This window comes from Antedon bifida, chromosome 9 (genome assembly GCF_963402885.1).
Source record: "Antedon bifida chromosome 9, ecAntBifi1.1, whole genome shotgun sequence".
NCBI classification, from domain to species: Eukaryota; Metazoa; Echinodermata; class Crinoidea; order Comatulida; family Antedonidae; genus Antedon; species Antedon bifida.
This window is the reverse complement of record NC_136234.1, coordinates 12,599,552-12,617,135: the sequence shown is the minus strand read 5'-3', so window position 1 is coordinate 12,617,135 and position 17,584 is coordinate 12,599,552. Positions and strand designations below refer to the sequence as shown.

General features: G+C 33.1%; 1 protein-coding gene across 1 annotated transcript; it reads left to right on the top strand.

Moving 5' to 3' along the window:
* The first annotated feature begins 264 nt into the window (after positions 1 to 264).
* LOC144851771 (monocarboxylate transporter 12-like) lies at positions 265 to 11,189 on the top strand. Its single transcript, XM_078709377.1, has 6 exons — positions 265 to 303; positions 4,523 to 4,658; positions 5,417 to 5,646; positions 6,084 to 6,227; positions 6,829 to 7,722; positions 8,543 to 11,189. Exons 3-6 carry the CDS (start codon positions 5,424 to 5,426, stop codon positions 8,707 to 8,709), a joined length of 1,428 nt encoding a protein of 475 aa, XP_078565503.1. The 5' UTR covers positions 265 to 303; positions 4,523 to 4,658; positions 5,417 to 5,423; the 3' UTR covers positions 8,710 to 11,189.
* Positions 11,190 to 17,584: the final 6,395 nt, after the last annotated feature.

The following is a 17,584-nucleotide window of genomic DNA, read 5'->3' as shown; positions in this document are numbered from 1 at the left end:
GTTTAATTTCATACAATGAATAAAGATTATTAGGTTAGAAATACTCAGGTTATTAATTTTCAGTTTGTGTTTATTTGGAAATAAATAATATCAATATTTAATAACACGATTAGCTCGCCAGAAACGTGCTGCCAAATTAAGTAACCTAGCCTTGTGCGATACAGACCACGCGCACCTCATTTGGCAATGTCACTTCATTTGGCGTTACAGCCTGGCCTAACTTTTAGTATTACAATATCAAAACATGTAACATGATGAAACAAACGGCCATCATCATCATCCATCCATATCGGTATTAAAATGGTAGGTTTCTGTTTTTGTACTTAAAAATGGTTAGTTTATTTGGATCCCGTTTATTTATTATTATTTATTAATTAATAATCTGTTAATGAATATTTGAGTGGAGAGATTAATTTTAATATCACACTTGACATGTTACTTCTTTGACTAAGCTAAGTAAGATTATAAGCCAATATGTGAGTGAGTGCTTACAATTACATGCCACCAGTCTCAGTACCTAGTAGACTAGTAGACAGGCAGCCCAGAGACATTTGGTTAGATGAGCTAGGTACCAATATCTGACTATTTAAGTGTGTTGGGGGTCACTTGAAGTCAATGAAAATGGGAGTCTGCCGGGTACCGGCACCGGTTAGATGAGAGAGATACCACCTAATTTTACCACCATGGGATGCCCATTGGCATCCTTATACCAGTATCACAAACGACAGACTTTTTGTCTGCTGCAATAGGCCCGCCAGACCCCCCGAGGGAGGGCCTAAAATGGGGCTAGCATAGATGAGTGAGGTACCACTCAAAATTAATGCCAAATGAACAAGTTGTGTTCATACAATACTAAATGGATAACAACAGACTAATTGTCTGCTGCACCGCAAGTACTAGACACCCTAAAGTTAGACTAGAGACCCCCCTTCCCCCAACTAGCCCAGCTTAGATATTGTAGATACTACCAGCAACCAATGTTATATGATTTAGCACATTGTAAGCAATACCAAATGACCTATTACAGACTATCTGTACACTGCCTTCAGGCCCGTAGTCAGGGGGGGGGTTATGGTTCGGGCGAACCCCCCTTTACAGTGAACCCCCCCCCCCCCCCCCCCAACCGACTGCGAACCCCCATCCCCGACATCCCCAATACCTCATCACCCTCATCTCTGAAAATCCTCCAAATGCGTGCCCCACAATACAAAAGGTTATTTGTAAATTGAAAAATTTGTAAACTCGTTGTGAATAACTCATACCGTCTAGACAAACGCGTACCTATTGTTTATCACTGGCAGTCAGCATGCTTAAAGTATATAGCCTTCCGACGTACATCAAAAAATGGAACGCTGCGGTTACCTACAATATTTATGTGTGACTATGAAGTATAGTGTATCATCATCATAGAGGATTATAGTGAATTTAATATATTACACTATAATATCTATGGTATCATGTACTGTAGTTTACATTAGGCCTATAGCATTCGATTATTTTTTTCTAGACCACCAGCCGATATGTAGGCCTACTCAACTGTATCAATACCACCTATTTACATTGATATATTTAGTTTCCTCAACAAATTGCTGTAAATAAATATAGATAGAGCTATCAGGGGCAGTCGCAGGACTATTTTAAGAGGGTTGCTCAAAGACTCCAGGGCTGTAGACACTGAGTATTTGAGCAAGCAAATTGTTAAATGACACCCCTAGACGGCCGCAAATGGTACTCTCGCACGTAAAATTCATGATAAATTTGTTTTCGTTCAATGCGAACGTCACATGGAAGTCCCCGATGAAGGTACTTTTGGTACGGTAATGCATTCTAATAACTGTACTCAATTAATGTAAATTAATTATCAATTAATAATTTTAAAAAGTTATACAAAAAATATGAAGCTGTTGCTATAAATATATTGAGCAAAAGGTTAAATTGTATAATTTGGAATTCAGATGTTAAAACCACAATTTCCAAAAATTCATTTTTATTTATCCACTATAAACTTTACAAAAGTGTTGTTTTAAACCACACTCCAAATAAAACAAAGAAAATAATGATAGGACATTTGCAGAAAGAAGCAAACTTTGCTCTGCTACCGGTATAACACGGTAACTTCGGAACGTCTATAAATTAGGCCTACTACGGAAATTCGGCCTAATATTTACGAACGTACGGAAATGAAGATAAATAGGGTACTACACGCATCGGAAATACAAAACTATACTCACAATTATGATTTGGCCTAAAAATTGGCCTTAGATTATGAAAAACCCCCGGCAAACCGCAATAATTATGGACAAATCGATTATTAGCCTTGGCAATATGCCTAATATTTAAAAGGAATGAATATAGGCTATATTTCGTTTGTCGATGAATTTTTGAATTCATGTGTGAATGATTGATCCATTAGAGGTAATCTGTGATGGCTCTAGTAACACTGCTATGCGTGGGTAATTTGTGAATAGCGTAGTATGCTACATACACAAGCCTAGATAGGGAAGATCTGTACTGTAGTTCATTGCGAGAGAAGGGGGAAGTCCGGTAATGTGTCATGAAAAATGTAACAAGCCAGAGATGAAATAAAATCACTAACATTTAGCTGATTGTCGTTGTTTTAGTCGTCGTCAGAAGTTTATCGACCGACATCTATTTCTCATGTGTAGTAGAGCGTTTCTTTGATTGAATAATACTGTTTGTATTATAACACAAGTTTATTTTGGATTTTCAGTAAATTACCAATGGTTTATTCAAAGTCAAACTGTAACTAATCCCTCACTATTCAATCAAAATGTTATTGTTATACTACTATATTGTTGAAAAATGGATTGCGTGATATGAAAATGGATTGATAGTAAAACGTAATAAAGATACGTTCTTGTCTGGTTATTAGGTATTCATGCTCTGATGAAGCAGAGGATTATTTTTATAGCGTTCCATTTAAAATAAATGTTATTACAAAAAAATATTTTGGTTGTGAAGGTCGTTTTAACAATTAGGCTAATATCAAAACATTCAACAATGATAAAAAGTACGATCGTTTTGTTCAATGGTAGCATGCTGCATGAGAATGTTATGTGCCCTGGCCTTGGCCCTGGCAGACCCCTCTAAAGTTCGACTAGAGACCCCATTTACCCCAAGTATAGCCTACCTTAGATAGTGTAGATACCACCAGCAGCAAAAAAACCCACAAAACAACATGAAATTACTGTCCCATAGTCTTTTCTCATTCTATTATCTTACAAAGCTCAAAATGTAGGGCGCTTCTAAGCGCTGAACAATCAACAGAAACCATTTTTTTTTAAAGCAAAAGATTAATGAAGAAAGTGTAAATTAAAAAGGTGGGATTTGAGGAGTTGTTTGAATGTGGCGAGCGATTCAGCCTTCCTGATTGAATTGAAGGGCGTTTATAAAGAACAGCAAAAGGCACCTTGAAATAATAATGCTGATGAGCATGTATTTTTAAAGCTCTCTGCCCATATATGGAAATGATGATATGGAAATGATGATGTCATATCACCACCATATTTGGGCATATCACTACCATTTGGGCACATCACACTTTTTTTGTCAAACTATTTTGATAGTGTAGACAGAGCTTAATGCAGTACTACAAACTGAATAGCTGTTCAAATTTCCAAACTACACGCATCTTTCGCAAATTGCAATGCAAAAGGTATGACAATTGGGTTAAATGTACAAATTAATACATTTTTGCAGGCCTTAGTAAAAAAAAAAGCCCTGTAAGATTATGTCTTTAGTTTAAAAATAAAAGTTAAATTTTTTATCTTTTTCTATATTGTTTTTGTGGAAAGGTCTCATCCAAAACCAAAGTAGCCCAGAAGACTACTCAGCATAAAGTCTAAAGCTTTGTCTACACTATCAAACTTTATGTGACAAAAACAAAAATATGATGTGCACATGGACATGATGTCACTACCACATTTGGGCACACTTTCACACTTTTTTTTATCAAACTTGTTTGATAGTGTAGACAGAGCTTTAGTCTATATTGTTTTTTTCACCATCAGAAGAGATTTAAACTCTGCTATATTTATAATTATTAAACATTCCTTTTTCTTTGTCCAACTTTTAATTCTTAATTATTTATTTTTCTTATTGCAGTTTATGTCAGAAAAATATCACTATGGTTGATGGAGCAGTACAAATACAATTTCCTTTTTGCCAACTTTTAAACAAAGAATGAAAATTAAATTATTAACTTTTGAACTCTCCAACTGATATTGAAATTATTAGTCATTTTCCCACAAACCTGGGTACGTTTTCTTCCTGATCTTTGTCCATTATAATTCTTGTTTCTTTTTTTACTTTTGGTGAGAAGTAAAACTGAATAATTAGTTTCTCCTGCAAGAGGAAATTAATTGTTGACATATTGCTCAATACTTTATGAAGGTTATAAAAGAGAAAGAGAATGAACTTTGACCTATGAACTATGAGCAAGACATAACTTCCTAACATTAATAAATAACTAGCAATAATATTTAATTGTCTGTGTTCATAGACTTGAAATACAAATAACCTGACCTGAAATGTTGTAAGCTTACTTTTCTACAATCAAGAAAATCAAGTACAGTAATGGTTACAGTACGGTGAGATGGAAAAAAGAAGAAACTCAGAGTTGAAGTCCATATTATCAGGTAATGGAAAGATGTTGAAGACAGAAAAGTCTAGTTCATTTAGTAGAAAGTCTGTTCATTTAAGTCAAACCTGTGTTCCATTAGGCTAATACAGTAGAAGCCACTTATTTGGGACACCTCTATTCAGGGGTCACTTTCCTATGAAAAGAACAAGAATGAATATATAAATGTATGTTTTAACAGTACAACAATCCCCTATTCAGGAGACACCTCTAATAAGGGGACATTTCGTTGGGTCTCAAAGGTTTCCCCTTATTGTTTGTATTGTACCTGTATAATTATTAACAGCATTTTAATAATCCATATTTGTCTGTACTCTTTGTTATTTACAATAAAATTATCCTTTTTATATGCAGGTACAATAATGAATTTTGATAACCATTGTTGAAATGTGCATATATTATTCTAAATATGCAAAACAGCAAAATAATTATGAATTACAGACAGACAAGTCTAAATGTTAAACCAAGTATTAAATTATTAATAAGTTATTTGCATACATAATTATTCCAATTATTGTATTGTTTTTTGAACAAATTATTTGATTAATTAATTAATTAATTTTGAATTAATTAATAATTAGATATTCTCACGATATGATTATTGCTTAATCCTTGGCTATAAAATAATGAGCATTTCATTTAAAGTATTACTTTTCTGTTTCTCTTTTCCTGTGATAGTTTTGAAACAAATATTTTCAGATAAATAAACGGCAAAATAACTATACCTTGTCTTGGTTTATTGTATCATATACACAGCATAGGAATGAAGGTCGAAGGTCAAGAAAAAGATGGCTCATCCTCTAAGAATCTTGATGGAGGATGGGGGTGGATTGTAGTCATGGGCGCCTTCTTTAATATGATACTGATAGTTGGGCTCATGAATGGTTCAGGTATTTATCTGGCAAACTGGAAGAATGACCTAGGGCAGAGTACGTCCGTAGTCGCAGGTGCTATCTCTCTATTTCCCACCATAGTGTTGATGACAAGTAAGTTACAGTTTTATTTCAATTACTAATTACTTTTATTATTATTCTATACTAGCCATAAAAAAGATAATTAAAGTTTATATCTGTGTATATATACAGTCAATCTAGTCAAGTGATGGGTAAATAAGGAATTAGAAATCTAGTATAACTGTTCATAAGCTAGTTCATTTTATGGAGTATTGCTATAACCAACAACATAATTAATTTTAATTCATTGTACATGTGGGGAACATGCTTTCTCGCTTTTCCAATTTTGGTGGCTTCTAGGTCCGTGCAATGAACAATGACACATAAATTGACATAACTTTTTCCTATGTCGTCAGTTGTTGCAAATCAAAAGCTTTCTAAATCACAGTGACTGTAATTTCTATATAATATACTGACACACATATTACAATTTAATGAAATGAAGTTATAAGAGTTTATTTTAATTTTAGATTTTTTGGCATCATATTTAAGCAGACGATATGGAGAGCGTATTGTAATGTTTGTCGGTGGATTAATTGCGTCAGCTGGATGTATATTAACATCTTTTTCAACACAAATTTACCATTTGTATCTTTCGTTCAGTTTACTTACAGGTGAGTCATGGGATAGCCATCGTCTGAATTGAATATTAATTCCTATTTATGCTGAGTTCTCAACTTTATAACTTAATTCAGTAGTCTTGATATGCCATCCTTCTATGCATTTTTGAGGTTGTCAATTTACCAGAATTCAGTAGTTCCGTCTAAAGCTTGGTTGCCACTAGCGACGCAACGTAACGCAACCTATGCAACATAAGCAAATGCCCTTCCAATAATTGTGTTTGCCCCCACATGTGTGAAATCAAACCTGCTTGTTGCACGTCAACGTTAGCGTGCCATAGACTTTGACCTGGTTCACCCCGCATAGCTTTAAGTATGCGCTTTACTATATTTTATAGTGTTCTTTTGCCTTTCGTTGTTGCGTGAAATCAAACTGATTTGATTTCTCGTAGCGATGTTTGCAGCACTGTTATGTCGTCGCTTTCCACTTGTGATTACGCAATACAACACTTTGCGTTGATACATCGCTGCATTACGTTGCGTTCTAGTGGGAACCACCTTTATATAGCATAGCATAAGCAGACTCTCAATGCGCTGTACATAAATTGAAGTTAAACTTGAAAATGATGAACGGATTTTTTTTTTACAATTTCAGGTATTGGATATGGACTTGCCTTCCAGCCAACTGTTGTCATGCCAACTTACTATTTCAAAAAACGTTATGCAGTCGCAAATGGACTTGTTTTCTCTGGTGCTGGAGTCGGAATGGTGGTTTTACCGCTGCTATTGCGTGTCTTAATCGATAACTACACTTGGCGAGGAACGTTTCTCATACTAGGAGGGATTTCATTGAATATGTCTGTTGTGGCCCGATTAATGCGCCCCCTTAAGTTAAAAGATAAAAATGAAATTGAAAAAGATGAGGAAATTAATGAAAAAGTCGACAATAGAAAATATGACAGTGAAATCAAGAATGAAGCAGAAGATATAAGTTTATCTTTAATGAGCGTGGAACAGAAAAAACAGAATTTTGAGTATAAAAAAACAAATTATTGTTCATTATTGAAAGAATACATCAAGAAGTCTACCTTCTGGTACGTTTTTACTGACAGTTGCTGCATCCTGGTTGTCATGGTGAAAGTATTCATGGCCTTTGGAAGTTTGCCAGTGGTTGTCCACTTTCCTTATATGGCCACAGTTTCAGGAATAACAGAAAAGAAAACAGCTTTGTTGATGTCCACATTAGGAATGGCAAGTCTATTCTCAAGGATTTGTCATGGATTTTTTGTGGATAAGTTCTTCTCCGTAAATACTTTAATGACTTTTGCATTGTTTTCAGGAGGCATTATCGCTCTTCTATGTCCTGTATCAAACTCTTTTTCATGGCTCTTAGTTGTTGCAATACTATTTGGATTAGCAAGCGGAATCTACAACCCTCTCATTATTCCATTTGAAAGAGAATGTGTCGGCAATCAGATGTTATCAGCCACACTTGGTATCACTTTTCCCTTATTAGGTATAGCAGCTACCATAGCTGGCATATTTAGTGGTGAGTATTATTTCCTGACAAGATCTTTATTCACACTGGACTTTATAAACCTAACTGTATAGCTATGTTAACTGAGAAAATTAAATTTTAAACAATAGCGTATAAAACCGTTCAGACTATTTAAATTTTCCAGTCATACGCATTTGATTAGTTTTACCAATGAAAAGACACCGTCAAACTAACCAAGAGTTGTAAAATCAACTATAGATAGTGTTGTGACTACTTCGTGGCTAAATTTAACCGATCTGCACGGTTGCATTCGATACCCAACTCATTGAAGTTACTTGGTCATTCTTCCTGAGTGAATTACGCTGTAAACTACTGTTAGCTCAAGTTAACAGAGAAGAAGTTGTTAGAGTTGTACTCTAGAAAACTGACCAGCCTCTCATTATTTTGACCAAAGAAATGTCCAGTGTGAAAGAGCTTTTTAAATAAACTAACCGTGGCTGTTAACAAATTATACAATACATTCATGCATGTACAGTATGTATACTGTACAAAGCTAAAACATACTATCATCAATTAATAGTACGTCTACAATGTGATCCGCAATCAAATGACAAGCATCTATTTTGGTGTGTTGTAATATCTGTTATAATATAATCTATAATAGATCTAAATTTTGTGATGAAATTGCTAATTCATTCATTCATTCAATCTTTTATTTTAGAATAAAAACATTTTCACTTGAATTAAATCTACACATCATAGGCCATATATAGATTTTCTTAAAAATTCATGTGAATATAAATTACTGTAATATAATTGGATGTAATTGAATTATTGTAATGTTATTAATCAATTGTATTATTTTTCAAAGGTTGGCTGTATGATTATACCAACAACTATGATGTGTCTTTTTACTTTGCTGGCAGCACCCATGTCTGTGCAAGCATCTTTGTTCAATGCCTTGATCGAATACGTGTGAAAAGGAGACGGCAAACGTCTATTAAAATGGGTCAGTTAGATGTGGAAAGTATATTTTAATTCACCATGTTTTCACAGAGATACTGTATATGTTTTTTAACTATGCAACAGATATTTTGGAGTCCTTGTAAGGCTTTAAGTGATCGACAATGGAGCGGTGTAAATGGTTTCTCTGCTTTTCTTCCTTTTTTGGTTATTTTAGGATATTTTATGTATAATTTTTGTGTGTAAAGCACATAGAAACATTGTATTAGGTGCTATATTAGACCATTATTATTATTATTTAATTATTTAAAAAAACATTTCCATGGAAAGTTAAAAGAGCAGTTGGCTTTCCAAAAACTAACCAAATGTTCAGACTCGTGGTTAACGGTATCTGTGTCTACGCGTAAAGTCAAACTGGATAGGAACCATCAGCAACTAAAAATAAAGTATATACACCAAAAGCATGGAAACGATTAGAGAACGCAATGTCTACCAAAGACAAATAGCGTAAAATATGACAATCAAGTAAGGCTACGGTCGTTTAGACTCACAAAAGTCAAAATTATTGGTCAAAATTACTGATAGATTCAAAGAAGATATTTGTACTCTGACCTTTGACTTTATGCGCAGACACAGATACCGTTAAGCCACGAGTCTGAAATTTATTGATTTTCATTTCATCTAAGATTTTGAAATTGTGGTTTGGAGGGGTCAGGGATAAGGGTATAAAAGTATGAAGTGCTAACCTATTTCCTATCTTATTTTTTAAATGTTTTATTTCATACACATCCAACAAGTAACTTGCCAATTACAGGATGGATAAACTATTCTATAATTTGATTGTTATTGTTCGTCTGGTTTGTAGTTAACAATGTATATAAAATTCTTTATATCAAACAAATGATTCAGAAACCGTCAAAACAATTTTTAATTTATCTTGCTTATAAACCAAGTCTCATTTGAGGGTTAGGGAGTGGAGTTGAAAGAGTCATGAGTTACAACTCTGGCACTAGGTCAGGATTGAACCCTGGACCTTGAAATTGGAAGGCAAGCATGTTAACCACCAAGCTACAGCTCCACTACATTTCCAAAATTGTGTGTGGACCCAGGTGCTACTATAAACATTTTTAAACTTGTCTAACTTTGTATTTGTACTTTATTTACCTAAATGTATTATGTTTCTTTGTGGTTTAATTTTTGGCAATTTTTTTTTGTACATTTATCCTCGGATTTTATTTATTTTAATGTAAATGTCTTGTAATTAAGCTTCAGCTGCGATGATGATATGCAATAAACAAACAAAAACTCAGGCAGAAATCATGAATAATTCAGGAGATTAATTATGGTATAATAATATAATATAATAATCTTTATTTGAATAACGATATCTTTATGATGGTGGCACACGTGTCGAAGAGATCAAAACAAAACTTTAAAACGACAATAAATATATAAAAGTAACTAAAAAATAATAAAAATAAATCAAAAAACTAATTATGTACTGTAAGATTAAACTTATAAAGAACATAACACAAAAATTACTTATGGCATAGAGTCATCAATCAATAAATATGATCGTTTTTTCAATAGCGTTTTACATAATGATTTACAAAATGTGTCTATTTTTTAAATTATAACATTGTCATAAGTATCATTTTCATTTCCAGGATGAAATGTGCTTTTTCAAACATATTGAATGTCTGGACTTTAGGTTGTCTGGGTTCGAAGAACATCAACATCTTGATCAAAGATAGATAGTTGAGAGAGATTATTTAGAGGGTTAGGTTCAGTTGTAATTAGGAAAGTAGTAAGTACTTAATCTCATGCATTATTCATGATTTCTGCCGTAGACATCCAGTGATAAAATGTTTGCGACACGGGCAGACTGCAGACTGCCTATGCATTAATTATGTATGTCTTTGTAAATAATATCCATTGATATTTAGATTAAATAAAATCACCGAAAGCATGAAAATATTTGAATTGGCCTTTGATATGTTTTGGTCATAATGTTAGTAATAATGGTCAATAGATAATTATGTTGTCAGATTTAATAGGAAAAAGCATTGGATTACTTTTATGTGATGTTGTTGTAAGCTGCGAATTAATGGAAGTGTGGTTAATAGATATTAATCTAGATATTTTTTTAAAATAAAAATATTTGGGCAAATATGGCGTGTCATACATTATAGTTCACAACGTGTAAAACAGTAACCAAACAATGAAAGAACTTTAACATAATAAAAGCTTTATACGTTTACCCCAAAACAATTATTTGTTTAAGTTCCGCAAAGTATCATAAAACCAGAAAACAACATGGAAATATTCATCTAGGTGAAATGTAAAGTCGAAAAAGCTTAAAAACATATAAAACAAACTTTATTCCATGAGGTTTTGTCTACTGAAGGCAATTGAAACCACGGAAACATGTTACTTGTCAAATTAAAATTAAATTATAACTGACTTTTAACAAGGAACGACGTAAGTAGTATTATTAAAATATATTATTTTTTTTAATATAAATTTTTATTTCTAATATATATTCATATTTTTATATTTTTTAAACTTCATTTTCTGAGACAAAGTTATCTCAGACTTTGTATTTTTTATGGATAATAAAGATATTGAAATAGTGTACAAAATTCATTGTTACAAATGGTTTTCATCCCATTTAAATAGATAAGGCAATTAGATTAACAGTATTTTGCTAAAGGAATCAATATGCACAGACAGGTCTCAAACCAATGCCTCTCATATGCTAGTATATATACCTTACAATTATGTTACTGATTTTTCTATTCACATACAATTTAACCAATTCAAATATGGTTTAGTCACAATGAACAAAAAGGATATTGTTTAAAACCAAGAATTATTGTACTTCCTTTTACTTTAGCAGTTATCTCAATTTGTAATGTTATAGCCAAGGTTGTGTCTATAAACATTTAGATCTCTGTCAACATTTGGAGTGTAAAGTATTCAAAAAAAGTAAGTAAACGATTTTCATAACTAGGCTAGCATCCATCTTGAGGGGAGGGGGAGTTAGAGAGAAAGATTTGTTCAAACAAAAGGACTTCCTACTTGTATTGGAAGACATGAACCTTCACATTTTTATTATATTTATTAAAATGTGATGCACAAAATTTAGTTTCCAAAAGTTCAGATGCATTTTTATTGGAATACATTTGGCCATAATACTAGTGCATGCACATTGCAATTCTGGTAACAACTGATAAAATTGTTTTGGTGTAATTAGATATCAGTGTAGTTAAGTACACAAATTTAATGTGTGGTTTGATAATCAAGGCATAAACAGTAGTCATTTTGATTTTCTAGATGGCTTATAACATGGTGGTACAGATGTGTTCTACTCATAATCTAGAATTAGACTTCTTCTGTTCAACTTGCAAGAAAGCTGCTTGCACGGAATGTGAACATTTTCTGGATTGTCAGCAAAAACATGAAATGATTAAAATGAAGTATGCTATTGATAATTTTAACCAAGAGGCAACTGAAGTACTTAAATTAGCTGAAGAAGTAAAAAAGGATTTGGATGAAACCTTTTATTTGATTACTGAACGTTCATCTCACTTTAAAGATCAAGCAGAGTTATGCAGAAAAGCTATTGAGGTTCAGGTGAATAAACTTCTCCAAGCAGTTCAAGAAAAAAGTAAGAGATTAATTTTGGAACTTGAAGAAAAGGAGAAAAAAATGGAGGAGGGCACCACTGGTCAATTTGAAGATCTTGATGCAAAGAGAGATCAGGTAAATGATAAAATTAAATCAGTCAAATTGATACTAAACAAACCAGATGAAGCTAACACTCTTGCAATCTATAAGACAAATATCATTGATGTTAAAGATAAGGTTTGTGGTATTCATCAATTACTTCATGAAAGATGTGTTGCACCTAATTTTATTCCATCTACACATATAAATGATTTGATAAAGCAAGATGGCATCGGTAAAGTTTCAATTGTTAATACAAATTACACAATTGCAGAATCAGGCAAACCATTTACTGTCATAAAGAGTTGTACATTTGAAGTTAAAGTATCAAGTTTCAAAGAGGGCGTGATCACAGCTGTGTTGATTTCTAAATCTGGTAAAGAATATGTCTCCAAGATCAAACACAATGGAAATGGAGAGCAAATGATAACATTTAGTTGTACTGGTGAAGGTGATTGGCAGATGAAGTTCAGTGCTGGAGGTTATCAGGTTAAAGGATCGCCAGTGAATATTAAGGTGGAACCTCTTGGACTTGTGAATACCATTGATAACATTGGACAGTATAAAGACCATAAAAATGAATACAAAATCATTGATGTTGCAGTAGACATGGATGGATGTATATTAGTATCAAGTGAGAGCAAAGAGTTGTTAACATTTGAGCAATCGGGTTCATATAAAGCCAAAAAAGAGATGAGGCAAAATGTAAAGACAATGCATCAAATGAGTGATGGTAGAATGGTATTTACTGATGATACAACTTGTGTTACATTATGTGATGACAATTTTCAAGAAATTCGAAAATTTGGTCATGGAGCATTAACATATCCATTTGGCTTGGCAGTTAACAAGGAAAATGAAGTCTTGTATGTATCCGATTGTGGAGCTAATTGTGTTTATAAGTTCAATATCAGTAATGGTGATCTGTTAGGGAAGTTTGGTTCAGAAGAAATTAAAATGAAAGAACCACGTCATATAACTTTGACTAAAGATGGCAATCTCATTGTTTGTTCCTGGTACAATAACAGAGTATTAATTTTTGATGAAAATGAAAAAATAGCAAGAAAAATCAAAGGAACACTTACAATCATAGGACCTTTTGGTGTGGCAGTGGATAAAGAGGAGAACATAATAATATCAAATGCTGAAGTTATAAACTTGTTTGATAAAAATGGTTGCTTTAAGAAGGACATCTACATTAGAAGGTTAACTTGTAAACAAGCTTATTAATGTAGGCCACTATGTAATTTCGTGTCATTTTTTTGTTAAAAGCAAAATTCCAGCTGATTTAGTGTCTTTAGGATGTAAAGTAATGAAAAAAATATGTTGCCATTTTTTTTAAAAAGCTTAAGGGTGTCAAATCCAAGATGGCCGCCAATACGTAAAATATCCAATAAATGTAACATATTGGACAAAGTAACACCCTTTATGAATAATATTTTAAGTTCATATGGGTTCTCTGATATATAAGAATTATTATAAATCTATATTCATTAGTATTCTGACATTTTGAATTTCAAAATGGCCGCCACTTTTTAAAAACGGATTAAATGTCTTATTAAAACATGTGCAAGTTATGACGTTGATTGAAATCACATAAAATGATAGTCCTATGACAACAACATTGGTGATTAACACAAAATGGCGGCCATTTTGAATTTCAAAATTGCCGCCATTTTTTTTAAATGGGTTAAATTTCTTAAAACGTGTGTAAGTTAAAATTAGATTGAAATATTATTATTATTATTATTATTAACACAAAATGTTGACCATCAGGAGGTCTATAGTACTGACAGTACACTTTCATCATATTAAAACATCTCATAAACTCAGTTAAATGACAACTAACTCTGCCAAAGTCCTTCAATGACATATTTCTAATCTTGAATGAGATACAGTAAGTTGACCTTCTTTCGTTTTCTACTACTGTATACATCAAACTTCCACAGACTGATCTGCGATCCCAACAAGCTTGTTCAGAAACAAATTGGCAAAAGTACTGAAATACCTCATTTCACCGCCAAATAATCTCTATAGGAGTCTCTTTTATTTTGATAAGTTTGTCACCTGTATTCACCGTCATATATTTTTTGCCAATATTCATCTTCTTCTTAGGATCCCATATAGACAGTTTGCCTTCTACAAGACTTTTACTAATGCCTCAAACATTTTCTGTCCAATTTCATCATGCCATGGCCAACAAACACTTTTGTGCGAATTACAGCATTCTTCATTAATCGGGATATCATCTCTCTTTAAATGTTGACTTTCAAACTCATCAACTAGATTTGCCAGCTCTAATGAAATCATTAATTTGTGTTATTCCAATGATACCACGCTCAATGACCCTGATCAATTGATGTAAATCCAGCAAGTCCCACACATACATGTCCTTCCATAAACTCCAATATCTGTAATTTGTTTCAGTAATCTGTTGAAATTGATACAGCGGAAGTAACCGGTCGTAGTTCAGGTGGTCATGAGCGAAGAAATATTTGATAAAAGCATGTGTACTTTCCATGTGTGCAGATATTGTTTTCTTGTGTCTCAGACATATATAGGAATATAGGTTAACCACATCATTTAGATTTCGTCGACTCTCTGTATTCAAGTTAATATCTTTATGATCAGCCTCTTTCAAACAAAATGATACTTCACTTAGAATCTATTTCTCTGTCTGCATTTGTAGAAGCAAGTTGTAGAGAGAAAGCAGAATTAGTGTGCTTCTGTCTTTCCTTCGTTTTCTACTACTGTATCCATCAAACTTCCACAGACTGATCTGCGATCCCAACAAGCTTGTTCAGAAACAAATTGACAAAAGTACTGCAATACCTCATTTCACCGCCAAATAATCTCTATAGGAGTCCTCTTTTACTTTGATAAGTTTGTCACCTGTATTCACAGTCATATATATTTTTTGCCAATATTCATCTTTTTCTTGGGATCCCATATAGACAGTTTGCCTTTTACAAGACTTTTACTAATGCCTCAAACATTTTCTGTCCAATTTCATCATGCCATGGCCAACAAACACCTTTGTGCGAATTGCAGCATTCTTCATTAATCGGGATATCATCTCTAAGATGTTTTCCATCTAAGATATTTGTGTCACTGGTTGTATAGGTAATACAAGTTCAGTTTCAACAAAAGCACTGGCCTCAACACTATTTTCACAATGCTACAGTCCAAAAGTCATGTAGTTCACCGGGTCGACATAATAATTGCTTCTTGATGTCATCTCTGTCCACCTCCACTCATCTCGGGCAAGAGTCATCACTAGGCATTTTTGTCTTTCCCTAGCACATGAGTTTTTATACCACAACCATGTGCACTCATCAAACCAGTGTATAATGGTGGTCTATCTGTAGGAGTATATATCTAATGAAATCGGTTGAGATTGTAGAAGATGAGAAGTAGGAGTTAATGCTGCCTATGAATAACCTTACTAATGAGCTGTATCTTTATTTCCTTCAAGCTTCTGCCAAAAGTTGACAGGTTGAAAACTTACCAACCATACTGGTGACTATGGCCCTGAAGGACATTGAATTACATAGCAATAACGCATTTATTATTTAACATCATATTTGTACAGGATTTCACAATAAGGTATAGATGCACTTGTTTTATATTGTGGTCCTGTCTCCTGTCAAGTTTCAGTTTCATGAAAAGAAATGAGATCTGTAATTTAGAATCTATATATAAATTATGGTTAATTCTGACATTGCGAGCACAATGGAAAAACTTTGGAACAAATCTCTGCCTTGGATACTTACCTGAACTATCTTAGATGTACCGCGAAATGTAAATTTGACAACAGTTTTCACTATTACGATATCTATCTTAGGAATATATTATTAGGAGTTTTAAAACAAAATTTCATCGGTAGATTTTCAACTCAATTTCAATTGTACGCGGTCAAAGTAATTTCCGGGTTCACGATGAGTTCACAGGTTCACCTTGCAACTACACAATTATACCATTTGTAATAGAATTCATCACACTGTTAACTACAATTTCAAGCATTTGTTATTATTTTTTACCACTTTTCATATAATTATATTAGAAGATTTTATTTGATTATAAATGTTACGATATTATTAAAACTAAAAAATCCCTCGAATAAGCATCTCCCTCAAATGAACTCTGCCTCCGCCCTATAAGGGCCCTACAAAACAATAAACACTATACTTTAAAATGCTATTAATCATCTAAGACACTGTGATACAGAGTAGGTTTAGTTTTTCGAATGTCAAGCATTTTCAATAATGGTGACCGACAGAAAACGTACAAAAAGAACGTCCTTCTAAAACCTTTTTACCCGAGTCATTATCATTCCGAGAACAATCGTTTACACTCCTAGCCCACCATCTAGTTAGACGTAATTGTTGTTGAATATTGATATAAATTGGTAAGTTGTTCCATACTTTTGCAACTCCAACTTTGAACGATTAGTTAATTTAAGAGTCATAGTGGGGTATTATATATCTGTTATATAGAGAACATAGACAGCCTTATATTTAGACAATCCTGTGAGAAGTGACAATTTTAGAACATTGTGTACCAACAACAATTAATGCACACATATTTAAAAAAAATTATTTAAAGAATTTAATTTTTAGTGGCGGCCATTTTGAAATCCAAGATGGCCGACAGATTATCGCTTTACATAGTTAAGATTGTATAATGGGTACAGTAATACCATCAAAACGGACTTCTTCCACATTCATAATTTGTATTATTGGTAATATTTAGATTTTTAATAGGGTTATTTGAATGCTGGCGGCCATCTTGAATTTGGTCCTTTAAATGTCTTTTGAAAAAATGGCAACATATTTGTTTTCATTCCTTATATTATCAAGATATGAAATAAAGTCAAAGTTTGCTTTTAACAAAAAATATACACGACATTCATATAAACGACATACCAGCCTACACTATATCCAAGCATATGTGTAATCTCAAACAGACCACGAAAGATAGCAGTGACTGATAGTGTATCAAAAGATGTTAAAATAATTAACTATTAAATCAGTCTAATTTATTTCTCGTTGGACTCAATAACATAGATACACTGAATGAAAAATGTGTAAACTAGTTTCAGTTTAAGGTAGGGTAGCATTCAATGTTATGCAAATAGCAACAATTCAGCGATTGTGGCACAATCGCTGATATGTGCACAATTTGTGCACATATTTGTTGGTCAAAACCAATGATCCGTGAT

Excerpts from the sequence above, each read along its gene's own strand:
- LOC144851771 (XM_078709377.1), top strand. The coding sequence starts at position 5,424 with ATGAAGGTCGAAGGTCAAGAAAAAGATGGCTCATCCTCTAAGAATCTT. Across the intron at positions 5,647-6,083 it reads CACCATAGTGTTGATGACAA|ATTTTTTGGCATCATATTTA; the intron begins GTAAGTTACAGT and ends TTTTAATTTTAG. Across the intron at positions 7,723-8,542 it reads CATAGCTGGCATATTTAGTG|GTTGGCTGTATGATTATACC; the intron begins GTGAGTATTATT and ends TATTTTTCAAAG.